This window comes from Malus sylvestris, chromosome 13 (assembly GCF_916048215.2).
Source record: "Malus sylvestris chromosome 13, drMalSylv7.2, whole genome shotgun sequence".
Lineage (NCBI taxonomy): Eukaryota > Viridiplantae > Streptophyta > Magnoliopsida > Rosales > Rosaceae > Malus > Malus sylvestris.
The window spans coordinates 9101641-9123207 of record NC_062272.1 but is presented as its reverse complement, the minus strand read 5'-3'; the positions used below and the strand labels follow the sequence as shown (position 1 = coordinate 9123207).

General features: G+C 35.4%; 3 protein-coding genes, 1 long non-coding RNA gene, 1 other non-coding gene and 1 pseudogene across 6 annotated transcripts; 2 read left to right on the top strand and 4 right to left on the bottom strand.

Annotated features, from left to right (window-relative positions):
• Nucleotides 1-3670: 3670 nt before the first annotated feature.
• LOC126597315 (L10-interacting MYB domain-containing protein-like) lies at nt 3671-6742 on the bottom strand. The gene is made up of 4 exons (XM_050264100.1): nt 6653-6742; nt 6237-6304; nt 4103-4444; nt 3671-4027 (listed from the first exon to the last, which is right to left on the bottom strand). Exons 3-4 carry the CDS (start codon nt 4433-4435, stop codon nt 3920-3922), a joined length of 441 nt encoding a protein of 146 aa, XP_050120057.1. The 5' UTR covers nt 4436-4444; nt 6237-6304; nt 6653-6742; the 3' UTR covers nt 3671-3919.
• Nucleotides 6743-8784: 2042 nt separating this feature from the next.
• LOC126596964 (transcription factor bHLH63-like) lies at nt 8785-11110 on the top strand. 2 transcript variants are annotated; one of them, XM_050263687.1, is made up of 7 exons: nt 8785-9141; nt 9387-9542; nt 9720-9785; nt 9891-9959; nt 10122-10205; nt 10315-10454; nt 10670-11110. In XM_050263687.1, the coding sequence occupies exons 1-6, from the start codon at nt 9130-9132 to the stop codon at nt 10444-10446; spliced, it is 519 nt and encodes a 172-aa protein (XP_050119644.1). In that variant the 5' UTR covers nt 8785-9129; the 3' UTR covers nt 10447-10454; nt 10670-11110. The 2 variants fall into 2 exon arrangements, with proteins under 2 accessions (XP_050119644.1, XP_050119645.1); XM_050263688.1 differs by lacking the exon at nt 8785-9141 and adding an exon at nt 9162-9293.
• A 242-nt stretch (nt 11111-11352) lies between these two features.
• Nucleotides 11353-11425, bottom strand: TRNAK-CUU (transfer RNA lysine (anticodon CUU)). Its single transcript has one exon. It is a non-coding gene; the product is annotated as a tRNA-Lys (tRNA).
• Nucleotides 11426-11606: 181 nt separating this feature from the next.
• On the bottom strand, nt 11607-14365 carry LOC126595218 (uncharacterized; annotated as a pseudogene).
• A 2168-nt stretch (nt 14366-16533) lies between these two features.
• On the top strand, nt 16534-19206 carry LOC126595154 (uncharacterized). The gene is made up of 4 exons (XR_007613514.1): nt 16534-16774; nt 16858-17007; nt 18763-18925; nt 19068-19206. It is a non-coding gene; the product is annotated as an uncharacterized LOC126595154 (long non-coding RNA).
• Nucleotides 18465-20202, bottom strand: LOC126595153 (uncharacterized). The gene is made up of 2 exons (XM_050261536.1): nt 19863-20202; nt 18465-19467 (listed from the first exon to the last, which is right to left on the bottom strand). The coding sequence occupies exons 1-2, from the start codon at nt 20049-20051 to the stop codon at nt 18673-18675; spliced, it is 984 nt and encodes a 327-aa protein (XP_050117493.1). The 5' UTR covers nt 20052-20202; the 3' UTR covers nt 18465-18672.
• Between the last annotated feature and the right edge of the window lie 1365 nt (nt 20203-21567).

Genomic DNA, 21567 nt, shown 5'->3' with positions numbered 1-21567 from the left:
ATGTTAGTGAGCTTAATATACATTTTAGTAGTTCACCATAAGTTTTAATAATTTGAAAACCAAACTTAATCGAACCAAGTTCCATTACAAGTTTTACACTTAACCAAGTTCTATTACAAGTTCTATTATAAGTTTTACACATAAAATGTTGTTGCTGTTTGTGATTCGTATTTTCTTGCTATTAGTGATTTTTGTGTTCATTAAGGTATCGTTTGGTATGCAGACGGGACAGGACAGAACGAAATGGGACGGGATGGGACAGGACAAGACAGGACGGAACGGAACGGAGAGGGAACAAATATGCCCTTAGATGAAAACAAGGAGGAAGAAGAAGGAGACAGATAAATTATAATTTTGTGTTCCGTGAGGCGGAACGAAAATTCACTCAAAATTCGTCTTGTGGAACATCGCGTTCCACCCGTTTTAGGCGCACCAAACATGGAACGGAACGCCTCGTCCGACTCCGTTCCTTCCCGTCCCACGTACCAAATGGTACCTAAGTAGTCGGTTTTTTCCATTGTTTTTGGTGTTTTGCTTTTTCGGCACCAACATTTTCCCGGTTTTTATTTTGCAGCAAATGTGATTAACTATTTGTAGTATTGAACGCACTTGGTCTAGCCAACTATTGTGGGTGCAAATATATCTATGTCACAAAGCTTTATGATATGTAGCCAACTCAAAGTTGAACAACTTGAATTTCAAAGGCAACATGGAAAACAAAAGTACACCAACTTCATATAATCTTTTTGGGATAAGTCTTCAATAGCATATTCATAAGACTAACAAGTAAGCAAAAACAATATTTTCTCAATTTAATCATGACGGTTCATTTTCGTATTATTGAGAAGTCCGAACTATTGAAGAAAATTTGATTTTTTTTTTACCGATGGAAGAAAATTCAAATTTGTAACGCTTCTAATTAGTTGTAAAAATAAATAACTCGAAATCTGATGTGAGTTACAAATTCTTAGGAAAATGCATGTGCGAATGTCATTGGACAAGTAAGCATTGCTTCCTCTAGTGGTAAGCTGGGTGTCGTTGTACATTACACTCCCCGGCTCCAACCACATCACTACCACTTTGAGGACAACACAGCCAACACTTGAACATGGTACACTCCCACAAAGTACACACAACCACTTCAGTGTTCAGACCGAAGAAAACCAGTGTAGTAGATGGAGGAGAATTATCTCCCTTCCTATTTTTATTCCCGCTTACCCCTTTTTTTTAATCTAGATTGTTCAAAATAAATTTGATGGCATGGAATTGTGCCGCATATTTGATGAGGCTCTTTAAATATGCGATAAAATTTCAAAAGGTCAGATTTATTTTAAATGCTCTAAATTAAAAAGGGAGGATGGAAGGGGACATAAATGAAAGCAGAGAATTCAAGCTCGTAGTAGATGGAGAAGAGATGTTTGAGCCCATAGTTATGATGAAATGAACAAATGGGGCTCCAGCTGAGACGATTTAGGGATGGTTTGGTATTGCTGTGCTTTGAAAAAAAACTGTTGTGAGAATAAGCGGCTGTGCTGTGAGAATAAGCGGTTGTGAAATAAAGCCAGCAGAGTGTTTGGTAAACTTTTTTGTAAAAGTGTTTTTGGAAAAAAAAAGTGTTTGGTAAACTTTTATGTAAAACAGCTGTGACTGTGTGAAATGACCAAAAAGGGTATAATACTATATGTGCTATTAATTTAATTTTCTTAACAAATAAAAGTGAATTATTAAATATACTTTATTTAAAAAAAAGAAATATTTATAAACTTTATCTTAAATATTAATTAGTATGACAAAGTACTTCAATTGAAATATTTTAGACTGAATAGCTAGGATTCATTAGTACAATATTGTTAATGTACTTGAAAGTAGTCTAATTAGATGCATTCATCAAACTTGCTGCTATTCTATTTCTTAATGCTTCTATCTCATGGAATCCTTCAACTTGATAATTTTGGTATTCTTCATCATCATCATCACTACTATCGCTCTCTTCACAATAGTCCATGGGGTCATCAAAATGACGATCACTTTCAGAATATCTCCTTATGTAGTTATGAAGAGCCATTGTAGCAATGACAATCTTCACTTGCTTATTGAACGGGTAATTAGGCATATCCTTTAAAATTGCCCATCTTTTCTTTCATACCGCAAAAGTTCGTTCAATGATACTCCTTAGAGAAGAATGCATGTGGTTGAATACCTCTTTATGACCCGTTGGTTCGGGACCCCTACGAAAATCCGGGAGATGATATCTTTCACCTTTATATGGTCCCAAATAACCTCTCATTTGTGGGTACCCCGCATTTACCAAATAATATTTTCCTGAAAATTGAAAATTTTGTTTTGTATTGTAATAATTATACAAAGCAAGTATGTAAATTGTTATAAATAAGTATGAAGATTACCATTTGGAGGCTTTGGAAAGTTTAAATTTGGATTCCGTAGCACGCATAAAAAAACCATTGTATCATGTGCAGTGTCTTCCCATCCGGCACAAGCAAATGTGAATTGCATGTCAAAATTACATGCAGCCATAACATTTTGCGTCGGTATTCATTTCCTACCAATGTATGGAACTTGATCCGGAGGTGGTATTGAAGCCTCAACATGTACTCCATCTATGGCACCAATACAATCCTAAAAATAATAACATAGAAGAAAATCGTCAACCTACACTTATAGTTTACAAATAAGTTAGAAGACTAGTCAAAATTTACCTTAAAATAAGGCATGTATCTTGTATTCCTCATTATTTCTTGGGGAATGCCACGAAACTCAAAATCCATCGGTTTGATAATATCTATTGCCATCTTACATACGATATCTAACACAACACTAAAATATCTACTAACAGTCTCACCAGAATGTTGAAATCTCTCTTGAGCTAATCTATTTTTCACACCATGTCCCGACATATGTAAGAACATTCCTAATATTTCAATTGCATTCATTTTCCTTGAACCTTTCAACCCATAATTAGTTTGCAAGTCATTGGATAATCTATAAAAGACATCTTTGTTCATCCTAAACATTCTATAGCATCGCACATGATTTCCTTGTAGTACTTCCATCAACCAAATATTACCTGTTTGGGAAGAATTCATACACAGAGTTTTGTGGACATATTTTAAATAATATGTTTCAACAGCTCTTGCTACAACGCATATAATTACACCATCCTCCAAATCCTGAACATCATCATCAGAGGTATTCATATTGAATATACACCTGTAACCTAACACATAATTCAACATTCCACAAGTCATAATCCAACAATCACTAAGAAGTCATACTCCGACATTCAAGAACAAGTCATAATCCAACGTTTAACAAGAAATCATAATTCAACATTCAACATATAATCCAACATTCAATAAACATGTAGTAACATTCAATACATAATCTTAATGCAAAGTACAACCACACATATAGTCCTAATTCATAGTTTTAGGCTTTTAGCTCCCTATTGTTCTTTGTTGAACATATATTTCAACCAAGTTAGCTGGACTTTAGGATCTTTCATCGTGCCAAACACCTCTCGCTTCTCTGCGCTACAAAATAAACATGTAGCAAACAGCCATAACTCGCTAGGTGGCTCACAACCAGGCAATTGTGCAATAGTCGCTAACACTTCTGAAATACTATTTCCTATATGCAGTTTGGACATCAATGAGTTTGCAGAACTCCTAATTTCATAAACTTCAACAAGACGGTCAATTTGACCACAAAGTTTTGCAGCACCTCCAATTTTTTTCTCTTTCTTGTTTTGCAATTCTCCTTGGTTAGCCACTCTTTTTTTTCCCTTCATACTAGCTTGCCTTATATCCTGCATGGTCTCAATTTCATCCTCATCATCTGAATCAACTTGTCCTATAGATTCATCTCTTGTATCTGGTGGTAGTACTCCAGAGGAAGGTGCTCATGCATGTTCACCAGTAGCAATTGTGTTCAAGAACATCCTATCTAACTTGTCCTCCATCTCAGGACTAATGCCCTTTTTTCGGAATTTTCCATATTTTTTGTTTATCTACAAGTAAGAAAGAATATGGTTAAGCCATATTGCATGATATCATAATACATATTAAAAAATAAATACACAAACCTGAATTTTATTATTCCACCACTCCTGAGAGGCATCAACGGTACCCTTGCTCGAATTCCACCCTAGGCCAGTTTCTTTACCAACTAGCTCTTTCCACAACTTCCACTCATTTTTAAGTGCATCCCACTTATTTTTCAGTTGCTTTCTGTCATAATCATGCCCTGTCTCTGCCTTGAAGTTAGCTCTAATATTTGCATATCCATCTTTGTCAAAGTGAGTGCCAGGACGATGTCCGGCCTCAACCTCCTTGATGCAAATATCACAAAATATAGATATATTGTGGGCATTCCATGTAGCAATAGGATTTGACGAAGATGCCCCATTCTTTGCCATTGATACCAACTACTGATTTGTAATATAACCAAGAAATAACCAATAAACGATCCACATACAACTACAAAAGATTACATCACAGTTTGGGAAAAAAACTGGACCATTAATCACAAGATTAAATTGCACAAGTTTATATGGATACCCCACAGGTTTACCAACACATGCTTATATGGATACCCCATAGGTTTACCAAATGTAATTTTAGTCCATGTGATTTTCCATACAACTATTTATTATATAAGACTACTCAGACACAACAATTTACGACCATTAAAGCATTCTAGACTAAATAAACATTTCATCACATTAATTCATTAAGTGGAAGTTAGTTTGAACAGAAGAGAAAACTTATAATAAAAAGGACCACATTATAGAAAGAAAAAAAATTATGTTAATTAACATATAAGTTTGAAAAGTGGTTCGATTATTCTTTGGAATTTCAGAATGTAATGTCAACTATCCTTGAAGAATTCACACGATGAACCATAAAAATACATGAAAATTCATTAACACATAGATCATTAACACATAGATCAACCATAAAAATACATGAAAATTCACACGATGAATAAGATAAAAATATTCACTTGACTATTATTATTTTTTTAGTAGACAAGAAGACTGAGAAATGAAACAAATAGTCTATCTAATCCTAATCTCTGAAAAACCTTGTTTCAAGTAAGAGCTGAAAGCCAAACCAACAAACACCAAAAAACCTAAAAGAAAAGAAGATGAACACACCAGAACATATAACCACTTCTACCTATTTCATTCTTTATCTAATCCTAACCAACAAACACCTAACCACTTCTACCTATTTCATTCTTTATCTCTCTTTACTCCTGCTTAATTTGTTTTTGAATCATTCAATCTCTCAGGAACATTGTTCGATAGCTAAGTAACAAGGCCTTTTTTTGGGTGGCTGGTAACAGACTTTGTAGTTGCTCTGTTTTGTCATTAATCTGTCTAATATTCTGTTCTTAGGCTGCTGATTCTCAAATTGTGTCTGATTATGTGCGTCACTTTCTTCATCAGTACACGTAAGTGACAGAGCCTCTGGTTTTTAACAATTGTTTTTTGTCTTCCCTTTTGTAGTTGGAATTGTGCAGTTTTTTTATTCTTATTTTCGTTAGTGTTTTCAGTGGCTTTCAACTGTATAATGTTGACATGCTGAATTTTGGCAATAAATCTTAAAGACATAATTCCAAGCAGGCTGAAGTACTTTTGGGAAGCATTTTGTTGCACCCAACTTATGATGATCAAGATATTTCGTTCATCTTGGACTTCATTTTGGGGCATCATATGTTTTTTGGGTTTGCAGAATGCATTTTCTTTGTTTGACATTGCATTTTCTTGCTTAAAACCATAAGACACGTTAGAAATCATGTAACCTGGTAAGTACTTTACAAAGCTATGATTTAGAGGTTGAAGTTGTAAACATTTGAAACTTGCGGTAGGAATTATCAGTCAAAAGTTTCTCTTTTGTGTAGGATACAGCTGGGCCAGCCTGCAACAGTCAACGTTGTTGCAAACACTCCATGCCCAAATTTAACAGAAATCAGCTACCCTAATTTCATTCTTTCAAGTTTTGGTCTTCTACTTTAATCCCTAGGTTTCACGAGAGGATATGTACCACTAATCGAATATGATCACGAAAATTACAAAATGCTTGAAAGAAAACTCATTTGAAGTGCAAACTAATACGTGAACACATAAACCAAATACCATTTAAATGCAATCACAAAACAGATTTATCAAAAACATGAAAATCGAATTTTGTACCAAGACAAAAATAACCCACATGTTCGAGTACAGCCTCAGCGATGTCCTCAGAAACCCACTTCCTTCCAGAGAGATACGATACGAACACTGACAAAGGGATGACAAATCAGAAGCACAGTTCACAGATTAGAACCAGAGCAAAGCTTTATAAAAAATTATCCTTTACCTAAACCCAACTCAGAAGCAGACCTTCTCAATTTTTCTTGTTTCCTCCACAAACCCTAATTTTTCCCCAATTATTTTTTTTCCCAATTATTTTTTTCCACAAACCATATCACCTTCCCCAATTAATTTTTCCCCACCCTCCATCCCCAATTGTTTTTCCCGACACCCATGCCCTCATCCCTTTGCTCTTCCCACCCCTTATTCCCTCTCCCATCCCCAAAGTTAAAAATCCAAACAAATAAATAAATAAAATTTACAAGAGAAACTTACCAAACGAACCTGGAGAACGAGAGAACAAGAGAGAACGCTGGTTTTGGAACGAGAGAACGAGAGAGATCTGGTTTCCTGGTTCGGGTATGCGAGAGGAGAGTAGATTGAAGGAAAGAAAGGAGGAAGGCAAGAAGGAGAGAGAGGCGGAGAGGAGAGACTGTAAGGAAGGAGGGCAATTTTGGATTATTGAAAAATTCATTAAACCTACACTATTCACCCGTGTTTTTGGTTTGGGAAGCTGCAGCTGTTTTTGGGAAGCTGCAAATAGCAGCTTCCGGTTTTGGGCTTCTTTTCACCCTCAGCTTTAAAACAAAGCTGCTTTTGGAAAATTTACCAAACACCTCAAATCCTTCTAGCTTTTTTTCACCCTAGCTTTTTTTTAAGCACCTCACTACCAAACTGGGGCTTAATCTCTCCTTATTGGACCGATTATTACTGGGTTGTTTGAGTTTGAATTATGAGGTCCCTAAGCAAAATTCATCTCAAATACAAAAATAAAATAAAATAAACTAATCTCTACTAATTAATAAAACACTCATTGTCAAACAAAATCTTATGAAATTATCAGTTTATCCTTTTAATTAAAACAGAACATGAATAAGAAATATGGGATAGAAATGTAATTTCACATAACCAAATTTTGTTGTTTTTTTTTCAAAGTCTCGCATACATATAATCATAATATATCTCTAATTAAAAAAAAAAAAAAAAAACTTCTCACTCCCACATTCTCTATCATTCTCTTCCTCTCTCCTTCTATTTCAAAAAATAAAAAATAAAAAAATTTCTTACACACTTTGTGTGTGCCCATATTCTAGTAATAATATAATATAAGAAATAAAAAGGTTTATATTGGAAATTCGGTTACTAAAAATTCGACATTGTATTGTATTGCTTACATTGCATTGTGTGATCTTTTAAAGTGTCATATATGATAGTTTTATATAAAGTTATTTAACATAAATGTTAGCATTTTTCTCGTTCTATCTTCTGATTTCTTTTATGATTTTATTAGCAATTGCCCACATGCTATGCGTGTATAGAGCATTTGAGGGGAGTTATTGCAAAGAAAACATGTGAGGAAAAAATGAGAATTGGAGATTGTTTTATATTTTAATAATTCATTTGCAGTTTTAAATGAATATCATTGATAATTAAAATTGTTAGTACAGTAAGTGCTAGGGACATATGCCTCACAATTTTTTGAAAGAGGTTTAGCATTTTCTTAGTAGTATAGATAATGTTGTTTAATGATCATAATTGACTTTTTTTAAGTTTATGATTACCAATTATTTTTAAAAATTAATTAAATTTGAGATTGTTTAATTGTCGAATTGTTATATGAAAAAAAAAAAATAGACAACCACACTTTTCAATTAAACATTGAAATTTTATAAATTAGTCAAACTACTAAACGATTTATGACTTTTAGTTAATCTTTCACATCATTGATCTTTAACGGGTGACAGAGAAAATATAAGGTTTAATTATTAAAACGTTGCAAGATTGCATAAGTAAACGAAAAGAAAAATACAAAAGGTACATATGAAAATACTGCTAACTTAAAAGACATTTTCGTTTTATTTTTCTTGACACAAACGATATATTTACAATCATATATGAGAGAATATATGTACGAGGATCTTTTCCGAATCCTCCAATTATGTTCGTTTATTGTTCATCGTGTGATCAATTTTCATCAGCTACTGTTTATATTCAATTTTGAATAAAAAAAAATTACAAGAATTTATAGCCGCACAATGTACGATGAACGGATGAAATTTGATGATCTGAAGAGGATCCTCTTTCAGAATATATTAGTATCGAATTCATTTTTACAATATTTAAATACAAAACCTCTCATTCACAACTGAAGAGAAATAAGCGAAACATCACAAACTTTTAAATTTGAAACAATTACATGCATGCATTGATACATAAAAGAATAAAACTTCACATGATGTGGTGCTTTCCTCTGAGTCTCTCTGATTCTCAAACAAAAGGCCCACTCTCCCTCTCAGTCTCATCAACCAACGCATCTATCACATGTATCATGAAGAACCAGACCCATCGAACTTTACAATTCAACACCCAAGCTACTCATAATTTTGCAGCCTTTGGCCTTTTTCCCCATTACCTCCCCCACCCAGATAGCTCTCCGCTCGTATTTCGTGCCCCAAGAGCCAAGAAACTGTCTACCCCATTTCGGGAAACAAAGCAACCGATCCCTATCACCGCCTGTTTCTCTCCAATTATACTAACTCAGATGGGAGAAAAACCTCAGGAGATTCCCCTGCGTGTCCAAATCCATGAAACCTTATTAATTGATGAGCTTCTCGATACTCGAAAGCTGGCTCATGGGGCATATTGGATTAGTCCCTTTCAGTGCTACATGCATTGAAAGTTGAACTACTTGAAACATACATGTCGTGGTGCTCATGACTCAAAAACCCTAGTGGAGAAAACAGAGGAAGAAAATGGTTTCGCAGGTAGCATTTCACGCTGCATTTGGGGAGTTGGGTTTTCATTTTCTTGAAAGTTTGGGAATTGGGTTTTGTTTTTTGGGTGGTTTGGGATTTTTTTCTTCCTTAAGCAGCAGAAGATTCGTCGTTGGGTCAGGGTCTTGTTCACAATTAGAATGGTTGGGGTGGTGATTTGGGAATTGGGTTTTATTTTCTTGTGTGAAATGATGCAATTAACACTTAATTAATTTTTTGTGGTTAATCTTGGTTAGGAAGAAGAGAAGCTCGCCAAACAGATGAACAAAAACAGAGCAAATAAACAGAGCAAAGTTGCTGCTGCAGATAAAGAGGTCCAATTCCAAAGAGATGGGGTTCGTGTGAAAGCAAGAAGGGGTCAAGCAACTAAGAGTCACAGCCTTGCTGAAAGGGTATTTTATTTACAAGTTCTTCCTGTTTTGTTTTGACTTCGAGCGATATTCTATCTAATCTAAACTGCTAGAGTGATGTTCTAATCTAGTCAACTTGGCTACGCAGAGGCACGACTCTCCCATATTTTTTTACGAAATAACTTGAAATTTACGTAAATTTAAAGTTTGATTTTCCAGGCAAGAAGGGAGAAAATCAGTACGAGAATGAAACTTTTGCAGTCCCTTGTTCCTGGTTGTGATCAGGTACCGACTTATATTCAAGTTTTGGGTATTTTTCACACGATTTTCTCAGAGAAAATTAGTAGTCGAGAGTTAAAATCTTTCATTTTATATGCATGACAATTATAGATAACTGGCAAGGCTCAGATATTGGACGAGATCATCAAATACGTCCAGTTACTGCAGAATCAAGTCGAGGTAATAAATTACTATTTACTTCCACCTTTAATTGCTAGAAGAAGCTTGCTTAATCTCCCGTATTTTCGATTAGATTAATTAGAATATTGCTTGAATTAAAAGGAAAAACCTGGTATATATACGATCACTGAAACAGTCCAGGTCTTGTTTTTCCTTGCGCAGTGCCTCTCTGCGCAGCTTGCTTCGGTGGATCTCATGCTGTACATCTGCGAGCTGAACCAAAGTGCAAATCCATCTGCTTCGGAGGTACTCAGATGGAAGATTATATATCATTAATCATTATGTTGTTAAACTACATTTTGAATCTTCTGGACTGTCCTAATTCCTACATCATATACATAATAATATACCTCAGAGGCTATGTTGCTTGGAACCTCAATTTTCGTCTGCGCTAGAGCCTAGCTCTACCCAGTTCGGGCCTCTGGCGGACGCTACACCGACTTCCGCTTCCATATTACTTACAGAGGAACACAGAAAGCCAGCTTAATCCGTCAGGTAGTGACACTTAACTTGATCAGGAACAGAAAATTACTTCGAGGATGCAGGATTAGTCAACTCCTGCACCCTCTAACCTTGTTAAAAATTAGAAAAAGGTCCTCTATGAAATCGGTTAAGCTCTTAAATGCCCAGTTCCATTGATTAGAAAACCAAATAAGAAAAAGGTCCTCTGTATATTTCTTACGTCATGTTTTGAATGCTTTTAATTGCAGGCAACCTGGGAAAAGAAAGAAAATAGCGAGATGGGAAAGAGACTCGATTAGTTTACTATTTGTGGTTAAAAGCACAAACTTTGTGAAATATGTAGGAGCTGTAAAGTAACTGCGTTAAGTTTAACTGGGCAGTGTGCCCTCTGCCGATTCTGGTAGAAATCAATGAGGGGAGTATCACTATCCTGCTGTATTGCATCGGAGAGAATGTTGTCTATCTAGTCCATCACCTCGACTTTCTTCGGTGAAGAGCTGCAAATGCACACACGCTACAACTATTGGCACTTAGTGCAGCGAAGCGACGAAGAAAAACAGCTTTAGTTACCAACCATCAACCTTTGTTTTGAATTTGATATATGTATCAAGTCAACTACAATTTCAAGGTTCTTCTTCTTAAAACGAACCGAACGAGTTTCCAGTAGAATATGATTTGTTGCCAGCAGATTTCCTTTGGCTGAGACGCTGCCCAATTGTTGCCAGCAGATTTGGTAATTGTACGGTGACTGGTTCATGGAGAAGCACTGCAATTTTCCCATTTTTTGTAAATGGTGAAAAAATTTCTCACATAAGGAGGGAGGCCACATAGTTCAAAGTGACCTAACTACCGAAGCCCCCACAATGCTATGTATTTTTGTAATTTTGGCCCATTGTTTATGAAACAAAAAATAATGCTAAAAATATTTTGGCGCCCACCGTGGGGCTCGAACCCACGACCACAAGGTTAAGAGCCTTGCGCTCTACCAACTGAGCTAGACGGGCTTGTTGACTTGTTCCTATACAAACCTTTTATCGATGTAAAAATAAGTTATACATCAGAAAGATATAGTTCCACAGATACGTCATAACAAAAAATCAGCAAAGAATACATCCATAGATACACTTATCTACTTACATCAAGCCTCTCGTCTCTTTTCGTTGTGCCATTGCAAGCATGAAAATTTTATTTGGGTGACGAGAAGTTGAAGTCAAAATCCATTTGACCCATACCAACGTTCCAGAAGTCGTCTATTGGATTGCCAAGTTCATATGAGGATCTAGAAATATCACTGCCAAATAACGGTGATAGTGACGGCAATTTAAACGAACTATGGTCATCCAAACTAGGAAAAACCATCTCGTTTGCAACATTTACGTTATCACTAACGTAATTGTTCGCATTTATCATCATTGTTTGATGATCGTCCGTAACTTCAGCTGTACCAACATCATTGTTCTCATTCACCGTAGTTTGACGATCTTCTACAACTGGAGCCACTGCCACCTCAACGTTGTTGTGCTCATGCACAGTCGTGCGCTGATCCTCTTCAGCTTGGACACTGACTTGATTGTTGGTGCTAGGACTCGCATCCGTAACCCCGATGTTGACCGCAATGTTCTCTATCGTTTGATGATTATACTCCAAAACTCGCGGTACAACAAATAAGTTGACCCCAAAATCCTGCAACGGGTCACAAGGTAATCTTTGGGGTAACTGAACGGGGTTGTGCGTCGTAGGATGAGCTAAAAGTCGCATAGCATCCCTTCTAGCTCGGATAAGCTGCAAAAGTGTTAAACCAACAAGCAATTAAGTCAATGAATTACCTTGATGTGGTTGTACATATTATAAGAATGTACATGAATCACTCACGTAGGATCCAAGACGATCATCTTTAAACAATGTTATCGTATCCCCGGCGTCCAAGCCATGCGTCTGAATGAAGCTCCCTGAAAAAATTATAATGATCAGAATATCCTCAAAACAAATCTAGGCATCATAACTATGCTAAGGAGAGGTGGTGCGTGAAAATCAGCTCTGTTAAGAAAAAAACGTGGTCTGAGGATGTGATGATATGATGAATTGTGTAGTTGAGTTAGAGCTTAGGTTCACTTGTATGATCAAGTATATACATCCTGCTCCTTTCGTTGGGCCAAAACCTGCAAAAAGATTCGATAACATTTTAGAATTTATTTAAAGCAAAAAAGAAAAAGAAAAAAGAAGGTTAAATAGGGAGTTGGCTTGATATTAACCTGAACCTGACAGTCCAAACTTGCATATAATCCATATCGTCCAAGTGCAGCCACAGTCCTCTTTCCTTTGATACGAGGACAGGGAAATGGCTTTCGGCTTCTCGCTGAAGCAATACATATATGGTCATGATACAACTCAAGCAGAAGCACATTCCTATTATATACGTACGTATGATATCAGAACTGAAATTTAATACATGGTTCCGATCATATGTACATTATTTTGTTCTAACCTTTGGTACTACAATGCGACCATTTGCCTTGACATCGCTATTCTGTAATTTTTTCTGGAACAAAAACCTCATCTGTTGTGGATTGAATAGCTGAAAATAATGCAGAAGGATCTACCAATAAGTAATCATTTGTGAATGTAGACAAATAATAAGCAAAATTACACTTCAACTCATTTAAATATGTGTGCATATAAGTATGTATACTTCAACTCAGTTAGGTAATACCGTTGATTTTAGACTGATTTAGTGTTGTTTTTAAAGAGTTCGTAAATTGTATTGTGCCACTTGCCATCTATCGTATGATATATAAGGCAAGTTAAGTAATATCATTGATTTTAGACCGATTTGGCTTGTATATAATTTTAGAGCGTTTACAAATTGTTTATGCCGTGTATCAATTATATGATGAGGTCAGTTAGGTAATATCGTTGATTTTGTACCGGTTTGGCCTGTGTTTTGTTTTCAAGATATTTGCAAATTATTTTGTTTCATGTGTCAATTATATGATACAATAAGTTAGGTTATATCATCGATTTGCAACTTATCATATAATTGGCAAGTGACACAAAACAATTTCCGGACACTACGAGATACATGAACCAACAAATCAGGCCAAAATCAATGATGTTATCTAACTTAACTATATATCATACAATTGACGGTTCACAACACAAAACTGTTACAAACACTCTGAAAACAATATACTCGCCAAATTGATCTAAGGTCAACGCTACCATCAAATTTATCTTTTATAAAATTGGCACACAACACAAAATACTTGATGAACATTTAAAAGTCATGTACGCGGCAAACGTTTCTTAAATAATCACTATTATGCCTACTTACCTTTTTATAATTGACACGCGACATAACACTTTTAAAAATTTAGGCGCGAAACTACTCTAAAAGCGACGCTATTATCTAAATTGAAATATGTAGATGTCGTGCTTTTGTAAGCGCAAATGTTTGTGAAAGTATTACAAATTTACATTATATTTCAATTATTAGAAATTTTCTTATTCATCACAGTTCATGTGTAATTTCAGATCAGAAAAGAAAAGGAACTCAGTGATTCGTATATGAGAAACTTAAGATTAAGAGGTTAGGTAATTCATATCAGATCAAGGCATGACATGTATATATTAGTCATGAAAAACATAAAGTCAGCTATGTAAGAAAAAGCATTTCTTGAGAGAACCCAAATATCATTATGTACGGTGAAAAAGCTACAAGGACATCACAAGGCAAGTAATTAGCTTACACGGGGATCTGGAGTCGGAGGGGGATAAGTTAAGACAGGGGGTTGGCGAGCAGCTGGTTCGTGAACCAGCGGCTCATCCCTAGGGTTCCATCGGTACGAGTTCTCGCTACGTAGAGGCCCGCCACTTCTACTGCTTCCGGCCAGATTATCTTCAGCAGCAGATGCTGCAACATTGTTTTTCTCGTGAACACCGGCCATTTTTGGTTTTTAATAAATTTTCAAAGAATGATATGAACTAGTAAGTTAGTACCGCCTCCCCACGCTAAACTGCTTTCTCTCTAAAACTCTCACTCTCTAAGCTGTATGGTCATATGAAGGCAAGGCCTGGGCGTTATAAAGAGAGGGAGGAAGGTGTTAGACTCTTCGCTGGAATTGTCAGTTTCTAGGAATTGGCGGATCAGTGTACGCCTGGAGGTCTCGCTCACTGACGCCCGTCAACCACACCAACTATTTGAGTGACACCATTTACTCAGATAGATAAACTCGGGGTCTTTTCGTCACCACTCTCATTTCACTTTAATCAATCTCTCTCTTAATAAGATTATTATATGTAAGTAACGTTTGTTGATATGGTTCATGGAATCCAGCTCTCTGAGCTAGCAAGCTGCCGTTTGCATTAATTATTTAGTTTCTTCTTTTTTGTTTGTTTGTTTGTTTGTTTGTTTTTTGGGTTTTGTTTCATCATTTTATGTACATATAATTAAGTGTGATGAAGTTCCTGGGATATAATCAAAGGGGTAGTACTAGATGATGCTGTGTAGAAACGGACAGAGAGTTGAGGATAGGGTTTTGTTGGAGGGATGAGAAAATTGTATTGACAGATGGGAGGAAAAAGTTGGGAAGAAAATATAGCGGGGAATAGGTGTTGTTCTAGTTCTCATTAGGAGGACATCAATACAATTAATGGTGCAAACCAGGCAAGGTGGTTTCCAAATTCCAGAGAAATCCTGTAGAAACGTGATTTTTATGCACCACCTTCTTGGCACTCATCACCTTCTGCCAAGCGAGGGAAGAAGACGACCCTTTTTTTTATTATTTAAGTTTTTTATTGAATTTTTTTTTATGGGTCTACCGAATTCTAAAAACCATCTTAATACTCTATATAGGGCTGGGCACAGGCTGCGTAGGGCCAACCCAAATTTGGAGGAATAGGATCTACCCGTTTTATAATGTAACAGGCCGGGCCGGATGGAGGGATTTTGAGTTTGAGAATCGGACCTAATCTGGCCTGTTTGAAACGGACTAGTTCAGGATGGGTCCACGGGTTTAATTACTTTTTTTTTCTTTCCGATTTTGGGCATACTGCCAGCAGGGGCGGATCCACAGTGGGGTCGTCGGGGTCGCACGACCCCTTGGAAACCATGGAAACAACCTTGAAGCTCCCATACGCGACCTCTTGGAGCTGAGGTCGTCGGGGTCGTCGGGGTCGGAGTCGCACGCCAAGTGTTCGACAAAAATCCTGAACGAAGCTCGGCACTGCAGGAAGAGGAAGAAGAAGCTACGCGCTTCTTTTTTTTCAAAACATACGGGCAAAACGGCGTCGTTTTGGCCCAGGAAATTTTTTTAAATGACCTGGCCAAAACGACGTCGTTTTGGGCCAGGTCTGAACAAAAAACAAATGCCCAGCGTGTCCTGGGCAGGTCTGAACAAAACAAAAATACCCAGTGTGTCCTATCAGCCCTATTTTGCACAGATCCGAATCCCTTCTTTCTAAAACCCCCAAATTTCTTTTGTTTTCTCCTCCTCCTCCAACCCTAATTCATATTTATTTTGATTATGTTGGTGGTTTGTTTATATTGTGAGTATTTATTTTGAATATTTTGTATATGTAGAATATATTTAATTTAATTGAAATTGAATTCATATTTATTTTGATTATATTGATGATTTGTTTATATTGTGAGTTTTTATTTTCATTATTTTTTATATGTAGAATGCAAGATGAGATATTTAATTTAATTGAAATCCAATTTATATTTATTTTGATTATGTTGATGGTTTGTTTATATTGTGAGTATTTATTTTGAATATTTTGTATATGTAGAATATATTTAATTTAATTGAAATTCAATTCATATTTATTTTGATTATATTGATGATTTGTTTATATTGTGAGTTTTTTCATTTTAACACCAATTATTTTGTTAAAAATTATTAAAAAAATTTAGTATTGTTCCATGCACAGATTAATTCGACACTGCACCAAACGCCCGACTAATGTAGTTAGTACTATCCGACGACTATTTATCATATCCGACTGAAATAGTCAGTACAGTTCGAAGTACCAAACGAGGCTAAAAAAAAATTTCACGCTGTGCGCGCTATGACCCCGCAAACATTATTTCCTGGATCCGCCACTGACTGCCAGTGTCTTTTTTCTTTATCATCTTCGCATCATCTCCATTCTTTCTCTATCACTTTCTCTCCTCTTCCCCTTTCCCAAATGAAAAACTGAAGAAATCACCATTTCCCGATGGTTGCATCACCTGTGCATCTACCACTGCTGATGTCTTCAACTTCAATCGTCTCTCTGTTTGCAACTTCAGTCATCTCTTTGTTTGCAACTTTAATTGATCTCAATGCCGCCGCTTAATGATTCGATAACAGGTTTCCACCTTTTTCAAATCTTTAACTCCTTTGCACTTTCTTTTTATTTAGTTCGTCGGATCTAATGGTTTCTCGACTTGCAGGTGTTGAGAGGTGGCGGATCTACGATATTGTCAATATCTTGGACTTGGGACTTGGGAAAGAAGGAGAAGGAGTCGAAGAGGCTTTCAAGTTGGGAACTGAAATGGCTGATTAATGAGGGTTATAAAGACGGGGTTTGTGGACCAAAGGTCGTTTTGGTGAATCGGTGATGGTCTAAGTTTGGTGATGTCGTCGAGGAGATGAGTGGGAAAAGATGAGCCGAGTGGGAGTCTGGGAGAGGAAGGATAGACTATATCACTTGGAGAAACAAGTCCAATCCAACGAGTGAGATTCAATTGATGATTGTTAATCATTCCATTTTAGAAACAGGCCGGTTCCAGGCCCTGTAATTCTAAAGATTTGGACCCGGCCTTGCCCAGTAGATACCACCGTCCCGCCCCGACCTAGTGGTCCTTGATCCGTTTGTCCACCCCTAACTCTATATATAAAAAAGGATACGTTTTCCTAGCATAGTTGACAAACGCTGGTAGTACTTTTCATGTGGCCGTGTGCGGGTTCGACTGCCAACTTTTTTGTATTTGTTATTTTTGATTTTTTTTTTCAACCATGTTTCTTTCATATTGGCCTTTGGCCATGTGCGGGGTAACTATTTGGGGCCTTTTTGAGCTACACTGTTTTCTATTTTATTTATATTTTTAAATATTTTTAGTTTAATTTCATTCATTATAAAAGATAACTTTTGCTAATAAATTTGTAGTTAGGAATATCATAATAAATTAAAATTCTTAAAAGTCCAATATAATTTTTAAAAAGCCCCCCTTTCTTATATGATATCATTTAATAGAATACATGTCATAACCAGAATCGTTTATTCTTTTTGCCATCGTTTAAAAATCATCTATTTTTCATTCCATTTGAAGACTATTTAGTCATCCATTTCAAAAAGAAAATTATAGTACAACTACACCTACTGTTAGATTAATTTGGTTTAATTGTTGAAATTTTAACTAACTTGACAATCAACAGGAGAGGGGGAAAAGTATCATCCTCACTCTAGGGTGTGAGGAAAAATGCAATAAAAAAGGTTCATTATAAGATGCTACTAATATCATAACCAGTTATTAGTTTAGCACATAATTTTTTTCTCGAAATAAACTCTAGATGATAATAAGAGCATTAATGGTTCTGATCATGGTATTTGTATTTGTATGGTGATATGATAGGTACATAGTCATCACACCATACTTTTGAATTTAAAAAGTAAGAAGATTTGAATAAAAAATATAGAGAACACAAATAGGTACATGACCACCACATTATGCTTCATTTTTCTTTATTTTCTTTATTTATTTATTTAGGCATTATATCTATTTATATACAATAAAAAATATAAAAGAAAATATAACAACCAAAACTTTTTAAACCATGTAAGGGCCTCCGTTTGAGTCTTACTCAGGACCTCCAAAATCTCGTGACCAATCCTAAAGAGGAGCATGCGAAAGGTACATAGATGTGTGTGGATATCGTTACCTTAAAGAATAAGGTATCATTACCATTTGATTTGAACAATAAATTGTAGAGTAATACTAAGTAGACTAAAATTGCAAATTAAATGATGCGTCACCAGTAAGAAATAAGTACATTAATCAACACTTAAATAATAATCCAATTATCAACTTCCATATCATTTAGTTTACAAAAATTAGTCTACACATTTAGTTTCCTTAGCATTACCCTAAGTTGTAATACAATAAGGTCCAACTATAATAAACTACAATTAATTAACATGCTTATTTCTTGTTAGTGACACATCACATTGTTTATAAATTTGGTCAAAAAAATTGATCTACGTAACATTACTCATACATTTCATTTACAAATGAAGAATAATTAAGAAAAATACACTTATCGACTTGCATCAAGTCTCTTGTCTCTTCGTTACGTAGTTCCATGCATAAAAATTTCATTTGGACAACGAGAAGTGATGAAGTCAAAATCCATATGATCCATACCAATGTCCCAGAAGTCGTCACTTGGATAGCCAAACTCATAAGAGGATCCAGAAATATCACTTCCACACAATGGTGAAGCGAAGACAATTTAAACGCAGTATGATCATCTAAACTAGGAAAAATCATCTCATTTGCAACATTTACGTTATCTCTAACGTTGTTGTTTGCATTTATCATCATTGCTTGATGATCTTCCATAATTACGGCCATACCAACATTGTTTTTCTCATTCACCGTAGTTTGATGATCTTCTTCAACTGGAGCCACTGGCACATCAACATTGTTGTTCTCGTGCACAGTTGTGTGATGATCCTCTTCGGTTTGGACACCTTCTTGATTGTTGGTGCTAGGACTTGCATCCATAACGCAAATGTTGACCGCAATGTTCTCTGTTGTTTGATAATTATACTCTAAAACTCGCCGTACAACAAACAAGTCGACCCCAAAATCGTGCAAAGGATCATAAGGTAATCTTGGAGGCAACCGGTTGTGCGTTGTTGGATAAGTTAATTGTCGCATAGCATCCCTTCTAGCTCGGAGAGTCCAACGTCGTAAATAATCCATGTCGTCCAATTGTAAGTGGAGCCATACTCCTCCATCCTTTACTTCTGGGATATGGTAATGGAATTCTGCTTCTCTCTAAGAAATATTCAAAACAAGAAAATTAATATTATACTTAGAAAAAGGCATAAATAACATGCCAAAAATGAAAACCTCTAACAAGTAAAGGGATAAATGTGGAAATCAATATATATATATATATATAAATTAAAACAACCACATTTAAATTGAGTAAATAGAAAAACAATTACGGTATCAAAGCTCCTTACTCAAAGTTTGAAAGGGATCGATAGCAGTTTATTTTTTTAGCCCCTCACTGTATATAATACGTCATTGTTTAAATTTTTTTTTGCAAAAGGCATTAATGTTTAGTGAAAAGAAAAAAATGTGAAAGAGGACAATATCTAAAAAAAAATTCTTTGAGAAAAAACCCACAAATTAATATGTATTTGAAAAAACCTATTCGACCTTACCTGACGTGGAGACAGAGGAGGATCAATCGAGACAGGCGATTCGTGAGAAGCTGGTTGTTGAACCAGCTGGTCATCCTCAGGGTTCATTTGGTACTGCCTTCGTCTACGCATACGCCCGCCATTTCTACTTCTTTTGGTCGAATTAAAGTTAGCTGCAGCTGTAAACTTGTTCTTGAAAACATCGAACATTTTTTGTTCTTAATTAATTTTCGGAAAAAATATATGAACTTGTAACGCTCTCCATGCAAACTGCAGTTTGGGATTGAGGTGATTAAAAAAAAAACTGCTATGAAAAATAGATGGATGTTTTTTTATGTTTGGAAAACATTCAGCTTCAGTTTTTTTTCATAATTTTGGGTAAAAAAACAAAAAACAAGAAGCTGCAAAACCCAGCTTTGAAAAATCGACTTTTATTCACATCTGTTTTACATAAAAGTTTATCAAACACTATAATACTGATTGTTTTTTTTACAAAGGTATTTTTACAAAAAAATTTACCAAACACTCTACAACTTTATTTCATAATCGCTTATTCTCACAATACAATAAAAACTATTTTTTTTCAAAATACAATAATACTAAACCAGCTCTCTCTCTCGCGCTTTGAGTTGTGTGGTCATATGAAGGGCAAGACCTGCTTTTAAAAAGATGGAGGAAAGTCTGAGCTGGAGATTGGTGTACGTCTAAGGGGTCTCACTGATTGACAGCTGCAACCACACTACCTATTTGAGTGAAACGGTTTACTCAGATAAGTAACGTCAATTCATGTGGATCTTGACTAGGTTCATGGAACCTAGATCTTTGAGCTAGCAAAGCTTAAAGATGATAATTTTTTCCCATAGTACGGGTCTACGTCGTGGGGCTTTACCTCAAAGGAAAGATTTTTCAATATGATCGTTCACAAGAGACGATATATTATATATCGTTATATAAATTATGAAATATATGTATTAAAAATTTAATAATATAAAAAATAAATTTTTTCATCATTTATATAAAAACACATAATGTACCATCTATTTTTCCGTCATAACTAAAAATTTCTCCCCTAATAGGTCGTACATGAATAATAGGAAAATGGAGAATGTAAACGGGTTTGGGAATTTTTATATCAAGGTGTTTGGGACGGGAGAGATGATATAAACCTTCGATCCAAACCCGCCCCATCAGCACTTCTATATGTAGTCAATGTTATCGGTCCCTTTTTTTTTGTTTTAATTTCATTAAGGTTTTGTTCGTTATTTACATATTTGCTATAGTCGAACGAGATCGTAAAGAAAGGTTCGTATATATTGGAACACTCAAGGATTAACCTGTTAGGGCCAGTTTAAGATTTTGTGCTTTTTTAAGAGATTGATTCTTGTATGCTTTAAGAATAATTAATCATAAAATAAATTATTCGACTATTTAATAAATATTATTTTTTAAAATGATGTGAATATGAATAACAATAAAATGGCGTTTGGTAAAATTTACTAAAAAACAATACAGTTGTGTGTAATGATAAAAATAGACATAGTAATGGGATGGTGGTGACTACAACAGTGGCAACCATGGTGGTTGAAGTGATGGGTGATAGTTGTCACTTTTTTTCTTTCTTTCTTTCTTCTTTTTTATTTTTATTTTTTTATTTTTTTTTTCAACAGAGGAAATAATGCCATTTGTACATACTATTGAACGTATATATTCATTAGCGGCCTAGCTC